The 15,477-nt window shown below is 42.0% G+C and overlaps 1 protein-coding gene across 2 annotated transcripts in view; it reads left to right on the top strand.

The window, feature by feature from the left end:
* The window catches only part of DRD3 (dopamine receptor D3), a 65,457-nt gene that overhangs the window by 29,607 nt on the left and 20,373 nt on the right, over nucleotides 1–15,477 (top strand). For both annotated transcript variants that reach the window (XM_069070028.1, XM_069070029.1), the window contains exons 3-4: nucleotides 3,435–3,577; nucleotides 13,485–13,681. In XM_069070028.1, coding sequence (XP_068926129.1) covers nucleotides 3,435–3,577; nucleotides 13,485–13,681 — 340 coding nt within the window. The remainder of the gene's footprint in view (nucleotides 1–3,434; nucleotides 3,578–13,484; nucleotides 13,682–15,477) is intronic.

Here is a 15,477-nt window from a genome sequence, read left to right as displayed (position 1 = left end):
ACAGGAAAAACTGAGTGGAGGAAACCTGAATAAAAAGAGAAAGAGGGAACACAGCAAATAGGGGCACTAGCATGTCAAGCCCTAGGTCTGCAGAGAAGAATAAACACTAGGTTGGTGCCTCTTGTACGTATGACATTGTGCTAGGCACATGGAGTGATGTGAAGAAGTGTGCAGCATGGCTCCTACCCTCACATGGCTTAAGTTCTTGTTGGAGAAACAATACTTAAATAACAGTTCAATATAGTAAGTTTGTTGTCGCTCATAATTTGCTTTCAAAGAGGACCAATGTCATCACAGGTGATGTCTTGCCTTGGCTGTGAATTGGATTTAAGTAAGGCAGAGCTGCATAAAGTTGTCAGCCTCACTCTTTCTGAGTCATCAAAGTCCAGGGGCCAAGACAAAAATCAAGACAGCTGGCGATGACCCAGGATGCAGTGGATGACCATGGTGTCTTCTATGCCTGACCAAGCCCTAAGCTCTTCACGGCACCTGCTTTGGCCACCTGTGTGACCATTGGAACAAATTGTTCTCATTCACCCATTCCTCTGGGGAAAGTCTTCACATGCTGGGGAGGACACCCCCCTCACTCACTGCTGGGTTTGAGGCCTATCAGTTATCCTCAACTTGGTTTAGCCCATCTGCCAAGGTGGTTTACTAGGATATGGTCTCTGTGCAATTTACAGCTTCTTGGAGCCACAGGTGAGAGTTGAGTACCAGGTGTTGAGTACCAAAAATGGATTAGCAGCCCTCCCACCAGAGGTGCCGGTTCTCCCTGAATACCCCCTACACACCATATATAACAGGGTAAAGTACATTACAAAGCAGTACATGATTAAGTGACAAAAGAATATGGGTAAATGCTATGGGTTCAGAGGCAAAAAAAAAAAAAGTGCAACAGGCTTCACAGAGAAGACTTGAGCTGGGGCCCTGAAGAATAAGTAGTATTTGGGTAGACCAAGAAGGGAGGGAAGAATATTCCATGTCATTAGAGGTGAAAGAAGGATGTGAGTCAAAACACAATGTTAGTAAGCTACAAGGCATTTGGGGGGAATAGGTGAGAGATTAATTTAGCTGGCATAAAGGGTTTCTGGTAGGGGTATAGTGAAAAATCAGAGTAAAAAGATAAGATTGAGACCACCGTGTGGAACACTTTCAATAGTCAGACTAAGAAGTTTAGACTTTATCCTTTAGGGAACTAAATAGTTTTTAGCAGGAAGACACATGATGAAAACTGTCAGAGGAAGATTAATTTGGCAATTATATAGCAGATGTTGGTTTGAATCTTAGCACTGCCATTCGCCATGTCTGCATGACCTTGGGCAAGTCCCTGGGTCTCAGTGTCCTCATCTGAAAATGAGAAATTTGAACAAGATGATTTCTAAGTTCCCTTGGAGAGGTTAGCTAGGAGAACATTTTTGTTGTTATTGTTTAGTCATTTTTCAGTCATGTCTGACTCTTTGTGATCCCATTTGAGGTTTTTTGGCAAAGAGGATGGAGTGGTTTGTCATTTTCCTTCTCCGGTTCACTTTACAGATTAGGAAACTGAGGCAAACAGGGTTAAGTGACTTGCCCAGGTTGGCAGAGCTAGTGTCTGATGAGGTGTTTGAACTCAGAAAGAGGAGAACACTGAACCACCTAGCTGCCCCTCGAAGAATGTTAGCCATTGTCTAAACTTAAGATGATCAGAACCTGAAATAGAATGGGAAAAGAAAGAATAGGGAAGGAAGAGATTCCAGAAACACTTCAGGAGACAACTTGTGAAATATCAAGACTCGGAGCTTGAGGTTAATTGGAAGAATGAAAGTAGCATTCACAGAAATTAGAGACCAGAAGGACAGCTGGCGGGGGGGGGGGGAGCTGGAATAGAAACTGATATGATTGGTTTTAAAACTTTAAAGTTTGAAATGACAGTAGAACTTCCAAAAGACAATTGGACGTATGTGTGAGAAGGTACATAACTAACTGCCTCTAAAGAGATTGTATTTTGGTTGAATAAAAACATGTCAACTGATTTTTTTTCAAAGTTGTAGTTGGAAAATGCCCATCATGTTTCCATAGGGAAAATAGAATCATAGATTGTTAGACTTGGAAGCTCTTAGAAGCTCTCTTGATCAAGCCCTTCATAAAAACGCCTTTGGATTTCTCTGTAATATCCAAAACTGAAATCAGAGTTTGATCAGTATTTGAATACTTGCTATGAGTACATTATTGGAAGGGTAAAATATCTTAAGCTCAGTTGGTCAGTCAACAAGCATTTATTAAAAACTTTCTGCATGCCAGGCTCTTTTCTAAGTGCTATGGATATAAAGAAAGAAAGGGAAACAATCCCCACCTCTCAAGGAACTCCAGTTCTAATGGCATCCCTTTCTCTACCAGAATACATCTGAGATGGAAACAGGATCCATAGTTCACTGCCATCAGCTGCCCACAGTTGTCAAAAATGACGGTACACGATTCTTCAGCAGGGCTAGTGATAGAAGAATCAACTAACCAGACCTAAGGAAAGTCAAGTCGAGAAGCATGTATTAAACGCCTGGATGTGCCGATAAGTGTGCAAAGTGCTATGGTTACAAAGAAAGACAAGAGCAGGGTCCCTGTCTCAAGGGACTTAAAATCCAATTCGACAAACAACATGAGAGCAACTATGTCCAAACAAGATATAAACAGGACAAATAGAAAGCAATCTCCAAGGAAAGGCCCTGCAGTTGGAGGGGGTGAGTGAGGGAGGGAGAGATGCTCTCCAGCTGTTCTAAGTGGTTACAGTAACAGTTTCTTTTCACTGTTTCATTTTCTCTGTCCTACACAAGGTATCCTCACACTTAACTTTGCTCTCACTTAATCACCCTTCTTCTAACTTTCTCAAAATCACTTCTACTTCTGCTGCACATACTCCTTGATCATCTTCTTTTGATTACTCTCCTTACTTTTTTGCCTCCTTTATCTGTGCCCCCATTTTGTGCCTTGACTTGAGGAAGGGAAAATAGATTTGTTCCTCTTGACCCGGAAGGCAGAGAACTAGGGCCAACGGCAGGGGAGGTGGGGGGGAGGAACTCAAAACTAAAAAAAAAATTAAAAAAAGTAATGATTTTAGCATGTAATTGGGGGAAAATAAAATATATTTAAAAAGATACTATCTCAAAAAGAAAAGAGAAAGGAAAAGAAAAGGGGGGGAGGAAGATACAGTGAAGTCAATTTAAGCTTGAGATGGGAACTTTGTAGCATTTAGGGTGGCTGGAAGTGGGATGGGCTGCTTTGGTGGGCTTCTCACCGGAGGCCTTAAAGCCAAAGTTGGAGGGCCACCTTTCTGCTGTGTGTAGAGAAGAATTCTCGTCCTGGTGTGGATGGGATGCCGAGAGCCCTCCCAACTCTAATATCCCGTGGTTCTGTGATGGTCTGTCCTTCTCCCTGTCTGTGGAGCTGATTCCTTCTTTCAGATACATAGCTGTGGTCATGCCAGTTCGTTACCAATACAGCTCTGGCCAGAGCTCCTGCCGGCGGGTTTCTTTCATGATCACCGTGGTCTGGGTGCTGGCATTCGCAGTCTCTTGTCCTCTTCTCTTCGGACTCAACACAACAGGTAACGACAATACTTCATCCTTCACCGTCTGAGATTTGAACCATGCAAAAGTCAAGGAGATACTGCTTTACAGTAGAGGCTTTCTGTATGTGAAGATACAGCTCTATGCAGAGTACATATAAATGTGTCTATATATGTGTGGTGTGGTGCCATGAAAAGAGCCCAGGCCTGGAGCAGTCAACCAATTCTGCCACTTACTGACTGGCACCTCAGGCAATTCACTTAATCTGAGCCTTAGTTTCCAGGGGCTGCTCGAGCTGATTGTTAAATCTTCAGTGTCAGCACATACACCTTGGAAATTAGCAAAGGCTGCAGATCAGGGGTTCATTTATTAATAGTCTTGTTGAAAACATAGACTTATGAAAGTGAGAGAGAAAATACTAACAATGTTGTTGCTGTGTTTGTCCTTTGTTTTCAAAGAGGACCGTGACAGCAGGGAGATGATGACGTGACTTGCAGTTGACTTTGACTTGAGTGAGGGAGGGCTGTGCAAGGTCACCAGTCTCACTTTCTCCTCCAGAGCCATCTGGATGACTTGAAATGACCCAGGATGCAATGGGAGACCCTGGTCCTTTCAGGCTCAGGACTTTTCAGGTTCTCACTTTGAGTCAGATAACACCATTCAGTGAATAGGACTCTTTAAGAAGTGAGTCAAGGGGGTGGCCAGGTAGCACAGCGAGTAAGAGCACCGGCTCCAGTGTCGGGATGACCTAGGGATCAAATCTGGGCTCAGAAATTTAGCACCACACCCAGAAATAACTGGCTGTGTAACCTTGAGCAAGTTACTTAACCCCAATTGCTTAAAAAAAAAAAGTGAGTCAAGGGATGGCCCCTTTAAATTAAAAAAAAAATCAAACTGGGAGGGGAATACCCTCAGGAGGTGTTACTGGTCAAAAGAGAAATAGTTACTATTGACATTCACTCTGAGCCAGGAGAGCCCAAAATATAGCCATTAAGTGCTGCTTGGACAGGGACCTATTGTGGTCCAAACTTTAAACTTAGAAGTGGGCCTTGCATATATTTTTTGGGTAGGGAGAGCTGGTTGTTACACACTTAGCATATGCCTATTCAGTTTCCTCATCAGTAAATGGAGACAATAATGCTTGTACTCCCTACTTCACAGGGAAATTTTGAGGAAAGCATTTTGTAAATAATAATAATAACAACAATAACAAAAACAATAGCTAGCATTTATATAGTGCTTTAAAGTTTGTTTACATATGTTAACTTGTTTGATTCTCATAATAGTACTATTATTTTCCCTATCTTACAGATAAGGAAATTGAGGCCAAGGATGCTAAGTGACTTACTTGGGGTCATAAAACTAGTAAGTGTTGGAGGCATTTGAATTTGAACTCAGTTCTTCCTGATTCCAAATCTATCCTTTTATCCACTGCCAAAATTCTAAAGCATTATATAAATGCAAAGTTACTAATAGATGACCTGTACTCTAATAATAGCTACTAATAGTTAGTACTCAAAGTTGAAGAGGTTTCTGATCTCTGGTTCAACCAAACAACAAATAAGCAGTTATTACTCGCCGACTCTGTTTCTAAAAACTTTGCCATTAGAAGATGTCATAGTCAACAAATATCCAGCAGAACCTCTAGAAATTTCCAGAAATCCTGGAAAGAGATGGGGGTGTGTGTGTGGGGGATCCTGCCCTGCCCCATTTAGTGATGCCTGACTTACTGAATGTTTAAAACAAAAACAGCTTAGATTAACATAGATTTAGAACTGAAAGAGGCTGTAGACATCAGACCACTCCTTTTACAGATGAGGAAACTAAAGCCTACAGCCAGTGTAATGACTTGTCTAAGGTCAAATAACTAGAAAGATACAGAGACAGATTTCATTTGTTAGATGAGTTGCATACATTAAAGCTAAGTTATAAATGGAGATTAATAAATAAGACAAAGTTATTTTTGTTGGAAAAATGGAGAATTTCCAATAAACTTATAAAGAATTTTATCATGAAAGTAAAAATCCTCTATGATACCATTTACTGATAACTTTTTACTGAATAAAAATCATATATATACACATACATACATACATACTTATATTATGTACACATTTACACTGATTTTCCAGCTAGGTTTTAAGATAGAATATTCAGGGACAGCTAAGTGGGGTACCAGTACTGGAGTCAGGAGGACCTGAGTTTAAATCCCCATCACTTGACACTTAACTAGCTATGTGACCTTGGGCAAATCACTTAACCCCAACTGCCTTGCCTTCACCCCCTCAAAAAAGAGAAACAGGATATAGAATTCATTATATTTCAATAGCTACAAACAATTCCTTGAGGCTAAGCAACGTGTGAATTTAGGATGTGATTACCTGTCAGTCAACAAGCATTTATTAAGAGCCTACTATGTGCCAGGCTCTGTGCTAAGCAATGGGGATACAGAAGTAAAAGAATCTCTTACCTTCAAGTAGTACACAGTCTAATGGGGGAGACAACATGAAAACAACTGTGTACAAGCAAGATGTATGCAGAATCAATTAGAGATAATCAACAAAGGGAAGGCATTAGCATCAAGAGAGATTGGAAAAGACTTCTAGAGAGTAGGATTTTTAATTGGAATTTGAAGGAAGCCAGGGAAACCAGGAGGCAGACAGAGATGAGGAAAGAGAATTCCAGGCATGGTGAACATCCAGGGAAACTCCACAGATTTCCCTCTGAGCTATGTAAACATCTAAGTTAAAAGTAAATGAATTCTCCTTAAGGAAATCCTGTTTTGTTACACTAATGGTAGTATTGATGGGGGGATGGCAATAGGTTATACAGGAACTCTGATCCTTATCAATGACCAGAATGCCTGCCATTCAGTCTGGAAAGAATTCAGTAGGCTCAAGTGATCTTGAAGTCAGGATTGCAAAAGTTTATTGTTATGCTTTACAGCAGGCAAGGGTCCTTAGGGAACCTGCAAGTTTATTGTTATGCTGTACATCGGGCAAGAGTTCTTAGAGAACCTGCAAATTTAAAGAAGACATAGGCATAGTTTTAAGGAGTTTAGGCAATAAATCAGATGTCAATTATGCTAACTAGGTGAGTAAGGGTGGGATTAGGGAGGAGTTAAGGAGTGGTCAGTGCTTAAAGGAATGTCAACTGTGCAGGTGTATTGCCCCTAATTCACTGGGAAATAGCCCGGGGAGTGGGGGAGGGGGCTACCCGGAGGTGTGGTTTTAGGCCTGAATGGACACTAAGTCAGCTAGCGGTCAAGGGCTGACTGAGAAGTGCCTAGTCTGCCACCCATCAGTGTCATGTTTGACAAGATGGATGTTGGGAACCAAGGCTAACGGAGCCTCAGTATGTGGATAATTGGCTAAGGAGTTAACCTATAGATAGTGCTTTGAAGGATTCATGGGTGCAGCTGCCCACTTTACCAAGGGGAGATAACATTTGCCTAAGCTAAAATGTTTATAGATGGTTATTTTTTTAAGCAGTCGGGGTTAAGTAACTTGCTCAAGGTTACACGCCCAGTTATTTCTGGGTGTGGTGCTAAGTATCCGAGCCCGGATTTGATCCCCAGGTCATCCCGACACTGGAGCCAGTGCTCTTACTCACTGAGCCACCTGGCCACCCCGTTCATAGATGGTTTAGTGAACAATTCATAGGTGTAGCTTCTTATTGTTCCAAGCAGAGATAAACAGTTTATAGGTTGTTGCTGGGCAGAGTACAGCAGGGAGAAGGGGCAGAGTTAATGCTCTGAGGCTGGGGAGGGGGAAATATGATTTTACAAATTGATGTTACAAACTGATATTACAAAAATAGATCCAAAGCACCCCATCAGTATCTTTTTAGGGTGGTGATCTTTCCCAAAAAGCCCTTGGCTAAAAGGGAGGACTGTCTTCCTGTCTTCCTCTTTCGGCCTAAAAGAAAACAGGGGGGGGGGGGGGGATGGAGGAATAAGGATGATTTTGAGAATCAGGAGGAATGGGAAGTGGGCTTTTGAAAAAGGGGATAAAACATTTTATTTAGAGAGATAAGAATTTCTGCTCTTTTGTGTGTGTTTGCTGGGTTTTTCTCTGTCTTTCTCTATCTATTTGTACATCTGTCTAGCTCTCCCCCATCTGTACATGCCTGCCGATCTGTTTCTCTCTATATATATGTGTGTGTGTATGTAATATTTACACACATATATGTATGTACTTATGTATGTATATAATATGTACATGATTTTTTGCCTGTCATCTCCATTAGAATGTGAGCTCCTTGAGAGCAGATTGATGTTTTTGCCTTTATATCTCCAGAACTAGCACAGTAAGGAGCACATAGTAAGTGTTTAATTGCTTAGTAATTAATTGATGGATGCATTACTCTGAGGTATGTGGCGGCACTACAATGTTTCACTCAGAAAAGCAGAGCCTCGGGCAATTTCATCCAAGTTAACAGGGTGACAACTTGTCCTACATTTTGGGATCCACTATATCCCAGAGAAAGAAAATGCAATTACCCATACACCTGAGAGGGGTATAGATTGGGGAAAACACTAAATTAAGAGGCTTCCACCAATCAACAAGCATTTGTTAAGTGATTACTATGTGCCAGGCTCTGGGCTAAGCCCTAGGGACACAAAAAGGCAAAAACAGGCCCTGATTCAAGGAACTCATAGCCCTCATCCCCTTCTTCCCACCTGTCTTCCCAACAGCAGTTAGAAAGAGGAAAATCTAATTCCCTCTAGTGATACAGACACCAATTCTATTCCCTTCCAGGCTTTTAGTCTACTAAAACGCAAGTCAGCTAAGTGAGAGAACTGAGCCAGGTTCCTAAAGAGTCTTTAGAAGAGATCTCTCTATCCTTAGGCTGTGTCTGTAGCACATCCTCTAATCTGTACTGGTCCCTTGCTCATCTGCCCTTGACCTCGAGCTACTAAAAAAAAATTCTTAGAAAGAGACATGTAGTATACCCCCTTACATGCCCTAAAAACCCCCAGGCATTAAAATCCATGTGGCTGAAATGTGTTCTGAAAGGGGCAGGTTATATATGTCTATAATTGAGAAATCCAATTTAAATCGGTATGGTGGAACTATTTTATTATTATTATTATAGCAACAGTAATAATAATGTTATTGTTATTACCAAGTTTATATAATCTTTTAAGGCTTATTCAGGACTTTCCTTATGGGAATGGCATTCAACTCAACTCAACAAACATTACTTAATCAACTGTTATGTGCAAGGCATTGCTTGACACTAGATACACAAAGACAAAATTTTAAAAGTCCCTGAGTTCAGGGCATTTTTGTTTTACTGGGGAGATGCCACATGTAAACATATATATAAATACAAAGTAATTTGAAGAAGGAGAGAGTCCTAACAATCAGGGGAACTCAGGAAGGCTTCCTATAGTAGGTGGCCTGTTATCTTCAGTTTACAGAAGAGGAAAGTCAAGCACAGAGAGGTTCAGCAACTTGCCAACGGTCACCCAGCAAATCAGTGGCAGACACTAGAGGCAGGGAGTTGGCTTACAGAACATACTTTTAATTTTCCCTTTCTGTAGTCTTGCAACAGTGACTACCCATAGAAACCCTCATTCTTAGTGTCCCCACAAATGGAGCCACTTAAGTCCTCACCCTCAATCAGATTAGCCTGCCTCAGACCAGGGATCCAGAATCCAGTGTCCTTGTGTCATCACCCTTCTGTTAATAATATAAATAAAGATTATAATAGGTAACCTCTATATAGTACTTACCATGTACCATGCATTGTGCTAAGTGCTTTGTGCAAATATTCTCTCATTTGATCCTCACAAAAATCCTATGAGGTATGTGCTATTATTACCCCCATTTTACAGAACAGGAAACTGAGGTGAACAGAGGTTAAGTGACTTGCCTATGGTCACACAACTAGTATCTTAGGTTAGATATGGTCCTGCTTTGATCTTGTACCTCAATTCTATTTACCAGGCTCTTGCTTCATTCCTCGTGACCAAACCAGTGAAATCAACCAGCCAATCAACAAATATTTATTAAGCACACACTTTTTCTTTTCCTTTCTTTTCTTTTTTTTTTCCAGGCACACTTTTGTGCTGGAGATAGACAAAAAAAGAACAATTACCTCCCCTCGAGGAGCTTACATTCTAATGAGAAAGATAACATTGTAATATATACACATATACATATAGTAGGCAGAAGAAAGGTTCCAGTAACTGGAAGAATGGGAAAGCTTCTGAAGAAGAAAGCAGTTGAGCTGAGTTTTGGAGGGATTATAGAGAGACAGAGGTGAGGAGAGAGAGCATTCCAGTGATGGAGGACAGTCAGGGCAAGAGTGTGGAGACAGGAGATGGAGCTTTTGTGTGAGGAGCAGCAAATAGCCCAGTGTGACTGGAATGGAGAGTTCGTGGCAGGGAGTGACATGATATAGAAGAAGACTGAACAGATGGGAAGGAGCCACACTGTAAAGAAGTTTTCATACCCAACCAAGGACTCAGAGGCCATACTCTTTCATCCCTGCTGTTCTTAGGGGGATCTCAATGCTTCTTGCAGACCATGTCAGTCAATAAACATGTATTAAGTGTCTTCTATGTGTCAGGCAAAATGCCAAGAGTGGGGATAAAAAGAAAGCAGAAGACAGTCCCTGGCCTCAAGGAGTTCCCAGTCTAATAGGGGAGACAACATGCAAACAACTATGTGCAAACAAGAGGTGTACAAGCTCAACCGGAGATAATCGGCAAAGAGAAACAACGAGAAGTAAGAAGGAATCAGAAAAGGCTTCCTGTAGAAGGTGGGATTTTAACTGGGACTTTAAGGAAGTCAGAGAAGGCAGGAGGCAGTGATGAGGAGGGAGAGCCTTGCAGGCATGAGGGATAGCCAGAGGTCAATGCCCCAAGTTGGGATATGGAAGGTCAAACAGCATTTGTTTTCTCTGGCAAGCATCCCAGAGGTCCATGAAGAATCTTGGTCATGCTTGGCAGAATCGTCAGGCAGTTTAATAGGATTGGTCTAAATGGAAAACATTTGGACTGAAGTGCATGAATCCCCCACTTGGACTTGCTCTTGGCCTTGTGATTTGCATCTGTTCCCACACAGAAGCTCCCTGTGCGGAGCTGCTTGATCAGCCTGGTCAGGATAAGCTGAGACACCTCGGCACAGTAGCTGCTTCAGAGATTCTGCCACCATGTGTGACTCACCTGGAAGGTGTTGTTTGTGCTTCATTCTCGAACAGAACTGATGACATCAGGAAAGTGATGTCTTGACTTGCAAGTGAATTGGATTTAACTGAGGCAGGACTGTGCAAAGTCATCAACCTCACTTTCTCTCCAAAACCACATAGATCCAGTAGCAAGACCTAAATGAGGATGTCTGGTGGGAGATGCAGTGGGAGACCTTGGCCTTTTTAAGCTAAGGTCTTTCCCAGGTCTCAGATTGGCTGAGATTATACCCATTCAGTGATTAAGGCTAGGTGAGAAACAAGGCAAAAATGACCTCTTTTACCTACTTAAAAAAAATCAGTTTGGGAGGGGAAGACCCTCAGGATCCCCATATGGTTTAGCAGAAAGAATTCTGGCTATAGAGGCAGAGAACCTGAGTTCAAATTCTGCTGTTGGTGCTTTCTGCCTATGTGACCTTGAGAAAGTCACTTGTTCTGTGTGATCCTCAGTTTCCTTGTCTGTAAAAATGAGGGGATAGACTAACTGGCTTCTGATGTCCATCTCTAAACCTACGATCCTATGAGCCTGTCTACTGAGTACACAGCAGAAGTTTTTGAACAGGAGTTTCATGGCCTGATATGAGTTCAATTGGTCCTCAAACCAGACAGGCTTGGGGAGGGAATCACTGCTGATAAAGCAGACATTCAGGCCAGGCCAGAGGTCAGGTGACTGAAGGGAGGAGGGAAGGCTCTGTCCTCTAATCAATGGGGAGATTGTTTCCTCCAGGGTCACGGTAATCTGCTGGCAGACGTACCTGAAGTGTATCATGTGGGGAACTCAGTTCTGTGCTGAATCCTAAGCAGGGGATTTATTTACATGGAGAGAAAGGGGAAGAAAAAGAGAAAACTCAAGGTCCTCTTTGACAGAATATCTCATATTTACCAAAGTGTTTCACACCAGCCATCATAAGTCAATCAGTAACCTAACAGAGGTTGAGCCAAGATTCAACCAGATTTCCTAGCGTGGCACTGTGGGAAGAGTCCTGAATTTGGAGGACTCAGCATAGAGTCAGAGGGACTGAGTCTGAATTTCAGAAAAGCCATTTACCATCCTTATGACCTTGAGCAAAGCACTTAACCATTGAGGCCTCGATTTTCCCATCTGTAGAATGAAGAGACTTGGATTAATCACTGATTTGTAGTTCCTTGAACATGGTGCTCCATCTCTCATCTCCAGATCTTTGCCCTGGCTGTCCCTCATGCCCCCTTTATCTCCACTTATTAGTGTCTCGAACTTCTTTCAAGACTCAGCTCCAGTAACATCTTCTACAGGAAGCCTTCCTCAGCCCTATGTACTAACATATTCCTGTTGGGATATGTTGGAACTGAAAGCTGATTGTTAAATTTTCAGTGTGAGCCTTGACATTTCAGAAATCAGCAAACACTACAAATCAGGGGTTGATTTATTGTTTTTGTTGATTGTCTAGACTTACCAGAGTGATAGAGAAAATGTTAATAATACAGATTAAACTTAAAAGTGGTACATATATTACACCCCCCCTGAGAGCTGGTTGTTAAACATTTACCAACACACTCCTGCCTTCCTGTCTCAGAGCATCTTCCTTCTACTCTCCACATATCTTGTACTTCCTTGATCGTTCACATGTTATTCCCTTGAGGGCAGAGACTGTCTTTTTGACTTTGTTTGTATCCCTAGGATTAGAAGGGTACCTGGCATATACTACATGCCCGGTAAATGCTTTGTGATGATTAATTAGGGTAACTAGGTTGTACAGTGTATAGAGTACCAGGCTAGAATCACAAATGGGGTCATGAAGAGCTGGACACAACTGAAAATGACTGAGCAGCAATACTGTGGTCTATTAAATGTGCAATAGTTTTTGGTTTTGTTCAATAGTATTATGTCTAAAAACAATGTACATACCGCAAGTAAAAAAATACTTTATTGCTCAAAAAAAAATGCTAAGCATCTTCTGAGCCTTCAGCAAGTCATAATCTTTTAGCTGAGGAGGATCTTGCCTCAGTGTTAATGGATGCTGACTGATCAGGATGGTGATTGCTGAAAGCTGGGGTGTCTGTGACAATTTCTTAAAATAAGACAACAATGAAGTTTGCCACATCCTTTGACTCTTCCTTTCACTTGAACACTTAGAGGACATTGTACGGTTATTGATTGACCTAATTTCAACATTGTTGTGTCTCAGGGAAGAGGGAGGCTTGAGGAGAGAGAGACAAATAGGGAACTGCCCCCTCAGTGGAGCAGTCAGAACACACACATTTATTGATTAAGTTCACCCTTCTCTATAGGCACGGTTCATGGCACCTGAAAACAATTATAATAGTAACATCAGAGATCACGGATCACAGAGCACCATAAAAGATATAATAATAATGAGAAAGTTTGAAATGTTGCAAGAATTACCAAAATGTGACACAGAGATACTGTGTGAGCACATGCTATTGGAAAAATGGCTGAGACTGACTTACTTGATGCAGGGTTGCTACAAACCTCCGATTTGTCAGCCCATTCCTCCCTTTCTGTGAATCCCCCCAAAACTTTGTCCATTGATGAGGCTCCACTTCCCAGAAACCTCTCAATATGAGCAGAAGCCTTCCCCCTTTGCTACTCATTCATATCTAGATGGACAGCTGCCTCTTGGGACTTGTAGTTTCTGCTGCTCCCAACTCTACACATGACCTTGGCCATTCCCCAGTGAATGATGACATCCCCACTAGGGTCTGCACATGATTCTCCTTTCTCCTTTTCTCCTTTCTCTCTCCTCACAGGGGATCCCAATGTCTGTTCCATCTCCAACCCAGACTTTGTCATCTACTCCTCAGTGATTTCCTTCTATCTGCCCTTTGTGGTGACTCTCCTTGTCTACGCTCGGATCTATGTGGTGCTGAGACGAAGGAGGAGGAAAAGACTTCTTACTCGGCAGAATAGTCAATGCATCAGTGTCAGACCTGGCTACCCCCCGCAAGTAAGAACCCTCCTGGAGCCCAGAAAGTCCATAGGAGGTACCCCCCCGACCCTATAGCCTGTCCATCTTGGCACTCCATCAGTCTGCATTCTGGCCTGCCATCTTGCAAACCCAAGCCTAGATCCTATTCTCTCATCTAAGAGGTGCTGACTGCACTTTAGAAGCAGAACAGACATTCCCCCCAAAGAGTGGAAGATATCACCGGAATGCAACAGTAGGTCTAGTGAATCCACCTTAGTGGGCATGATATTAGGCAAGGATTGACTGTTCCATTTTTCTCAAAGGCCATTCCTCACTGAGGAATGGAAGAGACACTAACTTTGAAATCAGAGGAACTGAGTGCCAGTCCTAGCTCTGCCCCTTCCCCAATCCATGTTCTTTAATAAGTCACTTTGCCTAAGTCTCAGTTTCCTCCTCTGTAAAATGGGGATAATAATGCCTGCTTCACAGAACTGTTGTAAGGAAAACACTTTGTAACTCTTATGGAAAATTTAGTATTTTTATTGTAAGAAATGATTTCCCAGCATAAATATGACTATTCAATCTCAGGGCACCTTTTAAAACTTATTGGAGCTAGTGGCAAATTCTTTCCTGACAAAACCTGCCAATAAAGTGCGCTGATGTGCTAGAAAAATGCTGCTTATGGACTCTAAAAAGGAAATATCTTTGCCTTAAAGGCACACCTCTAATTGTTCCTGAAGTTAGGTAGAGAGAGATTGTCGCTGCACAGCTATAGGCAACCAGGTGATAAGATGACTAGAATGCTGGACTTGGAGTCAGGAAGATGTGAGTTCAAATTCAGCCTTAGCTAATTACTGGTTGTGTGACCCTGAGCAAGTCACTTCACTTCTGTTTGCCTCCATTTCTCCATCTGTAAAGTAAGGATAACAATAGCACTTGCCTCCCAGGGTTGTCGAGAGGATCAAATGAGTTAATCACTGTAAAGTACATGACACATGGGTAGGTGCTATGCAAATGTTAGCTATTATTATTATCTATGAGTTGTCCTGGGAATGAGGATAAGAAAAAGAATACATTTTAATTTTTAATAATCTCAAGCTGAAATTTAGCATTTCCTCCCACATTTGTCCTTGGTCTTCATATGTAGCACTCAGATGGGGCCTCTCAGATGGGAATGATAACAACTTGAACAATTGATCCCCTGTGGGATCAATGAAAAAACAAAACAAAACACAAAACTGGATTCAGAATCAGACTGTTTGAATCTTGACTTTGCCTCTTTTTTTTTCTTTTTGGAGGGGGTGAGGTAGGGCAATTGGGGTTAAGTGACTTGCCCAAGGTCGCACAGCTAGTTTTGTGTTAAGTGTCTGAGGTTGGATTTGAACTCAGGTCTTCCTGACTCCAGGGCTGGTGTTCTATTCACTGTGCTACCTAGCCACACCAACTTTGCTTCTTATTACTAATAAACCTTAGGCAAATCACTTCATCTTTCTGGGGCTTAGTTTTCTCATGTATTTTTAAAGACTGGTAGTTGGATTACATACTCTCTCAAATCTCTTCCAGCTCTAAAATCCTTTTATCCTAATGCTCATTAAGTACAAGCTCCTATGCCTGGTGCTATGTGCTATACAATAAGATATCAGACATCATCCCTCCCTGCCACTTTTCCTCCCTGTTCCACTGAGCTTTATATTAGGTAGCTAGAGGGATGGGAGGAGTGACCCTCTGGCCACTTGCGTAGTCAGACTGCCTGTGTGTGTGTGTGTGTGTGTGTGTGTGTGTGTGTACCTCTCTCCCTCACATAAAGAGCATTGGAGAGTTCTTTTGTTGCCTCC

Source organism: Petaurus breviceps, unplaced genomic scaffold (assembly GCF_028583685.1).
Source record: "Petaurus breviceps papuanus isolate PSGF00001 unplaced genomic scaffold, PetGlider_PUasm1.0 90792, whole genome shotgun sequence".
NCBI classification, from domain to species: domain Eukaryota; kingdom Metazoa; phylum Chordata; class Mammalia; order Diprotodontia; family Petauridae; genus Petaurus; species Petaurus breviceps.
The sequence above is the reverse complement of the archived record's forward strand: the minus strand, read 5'-3'. Positions and strand labels throughout refer to the sequence as shown.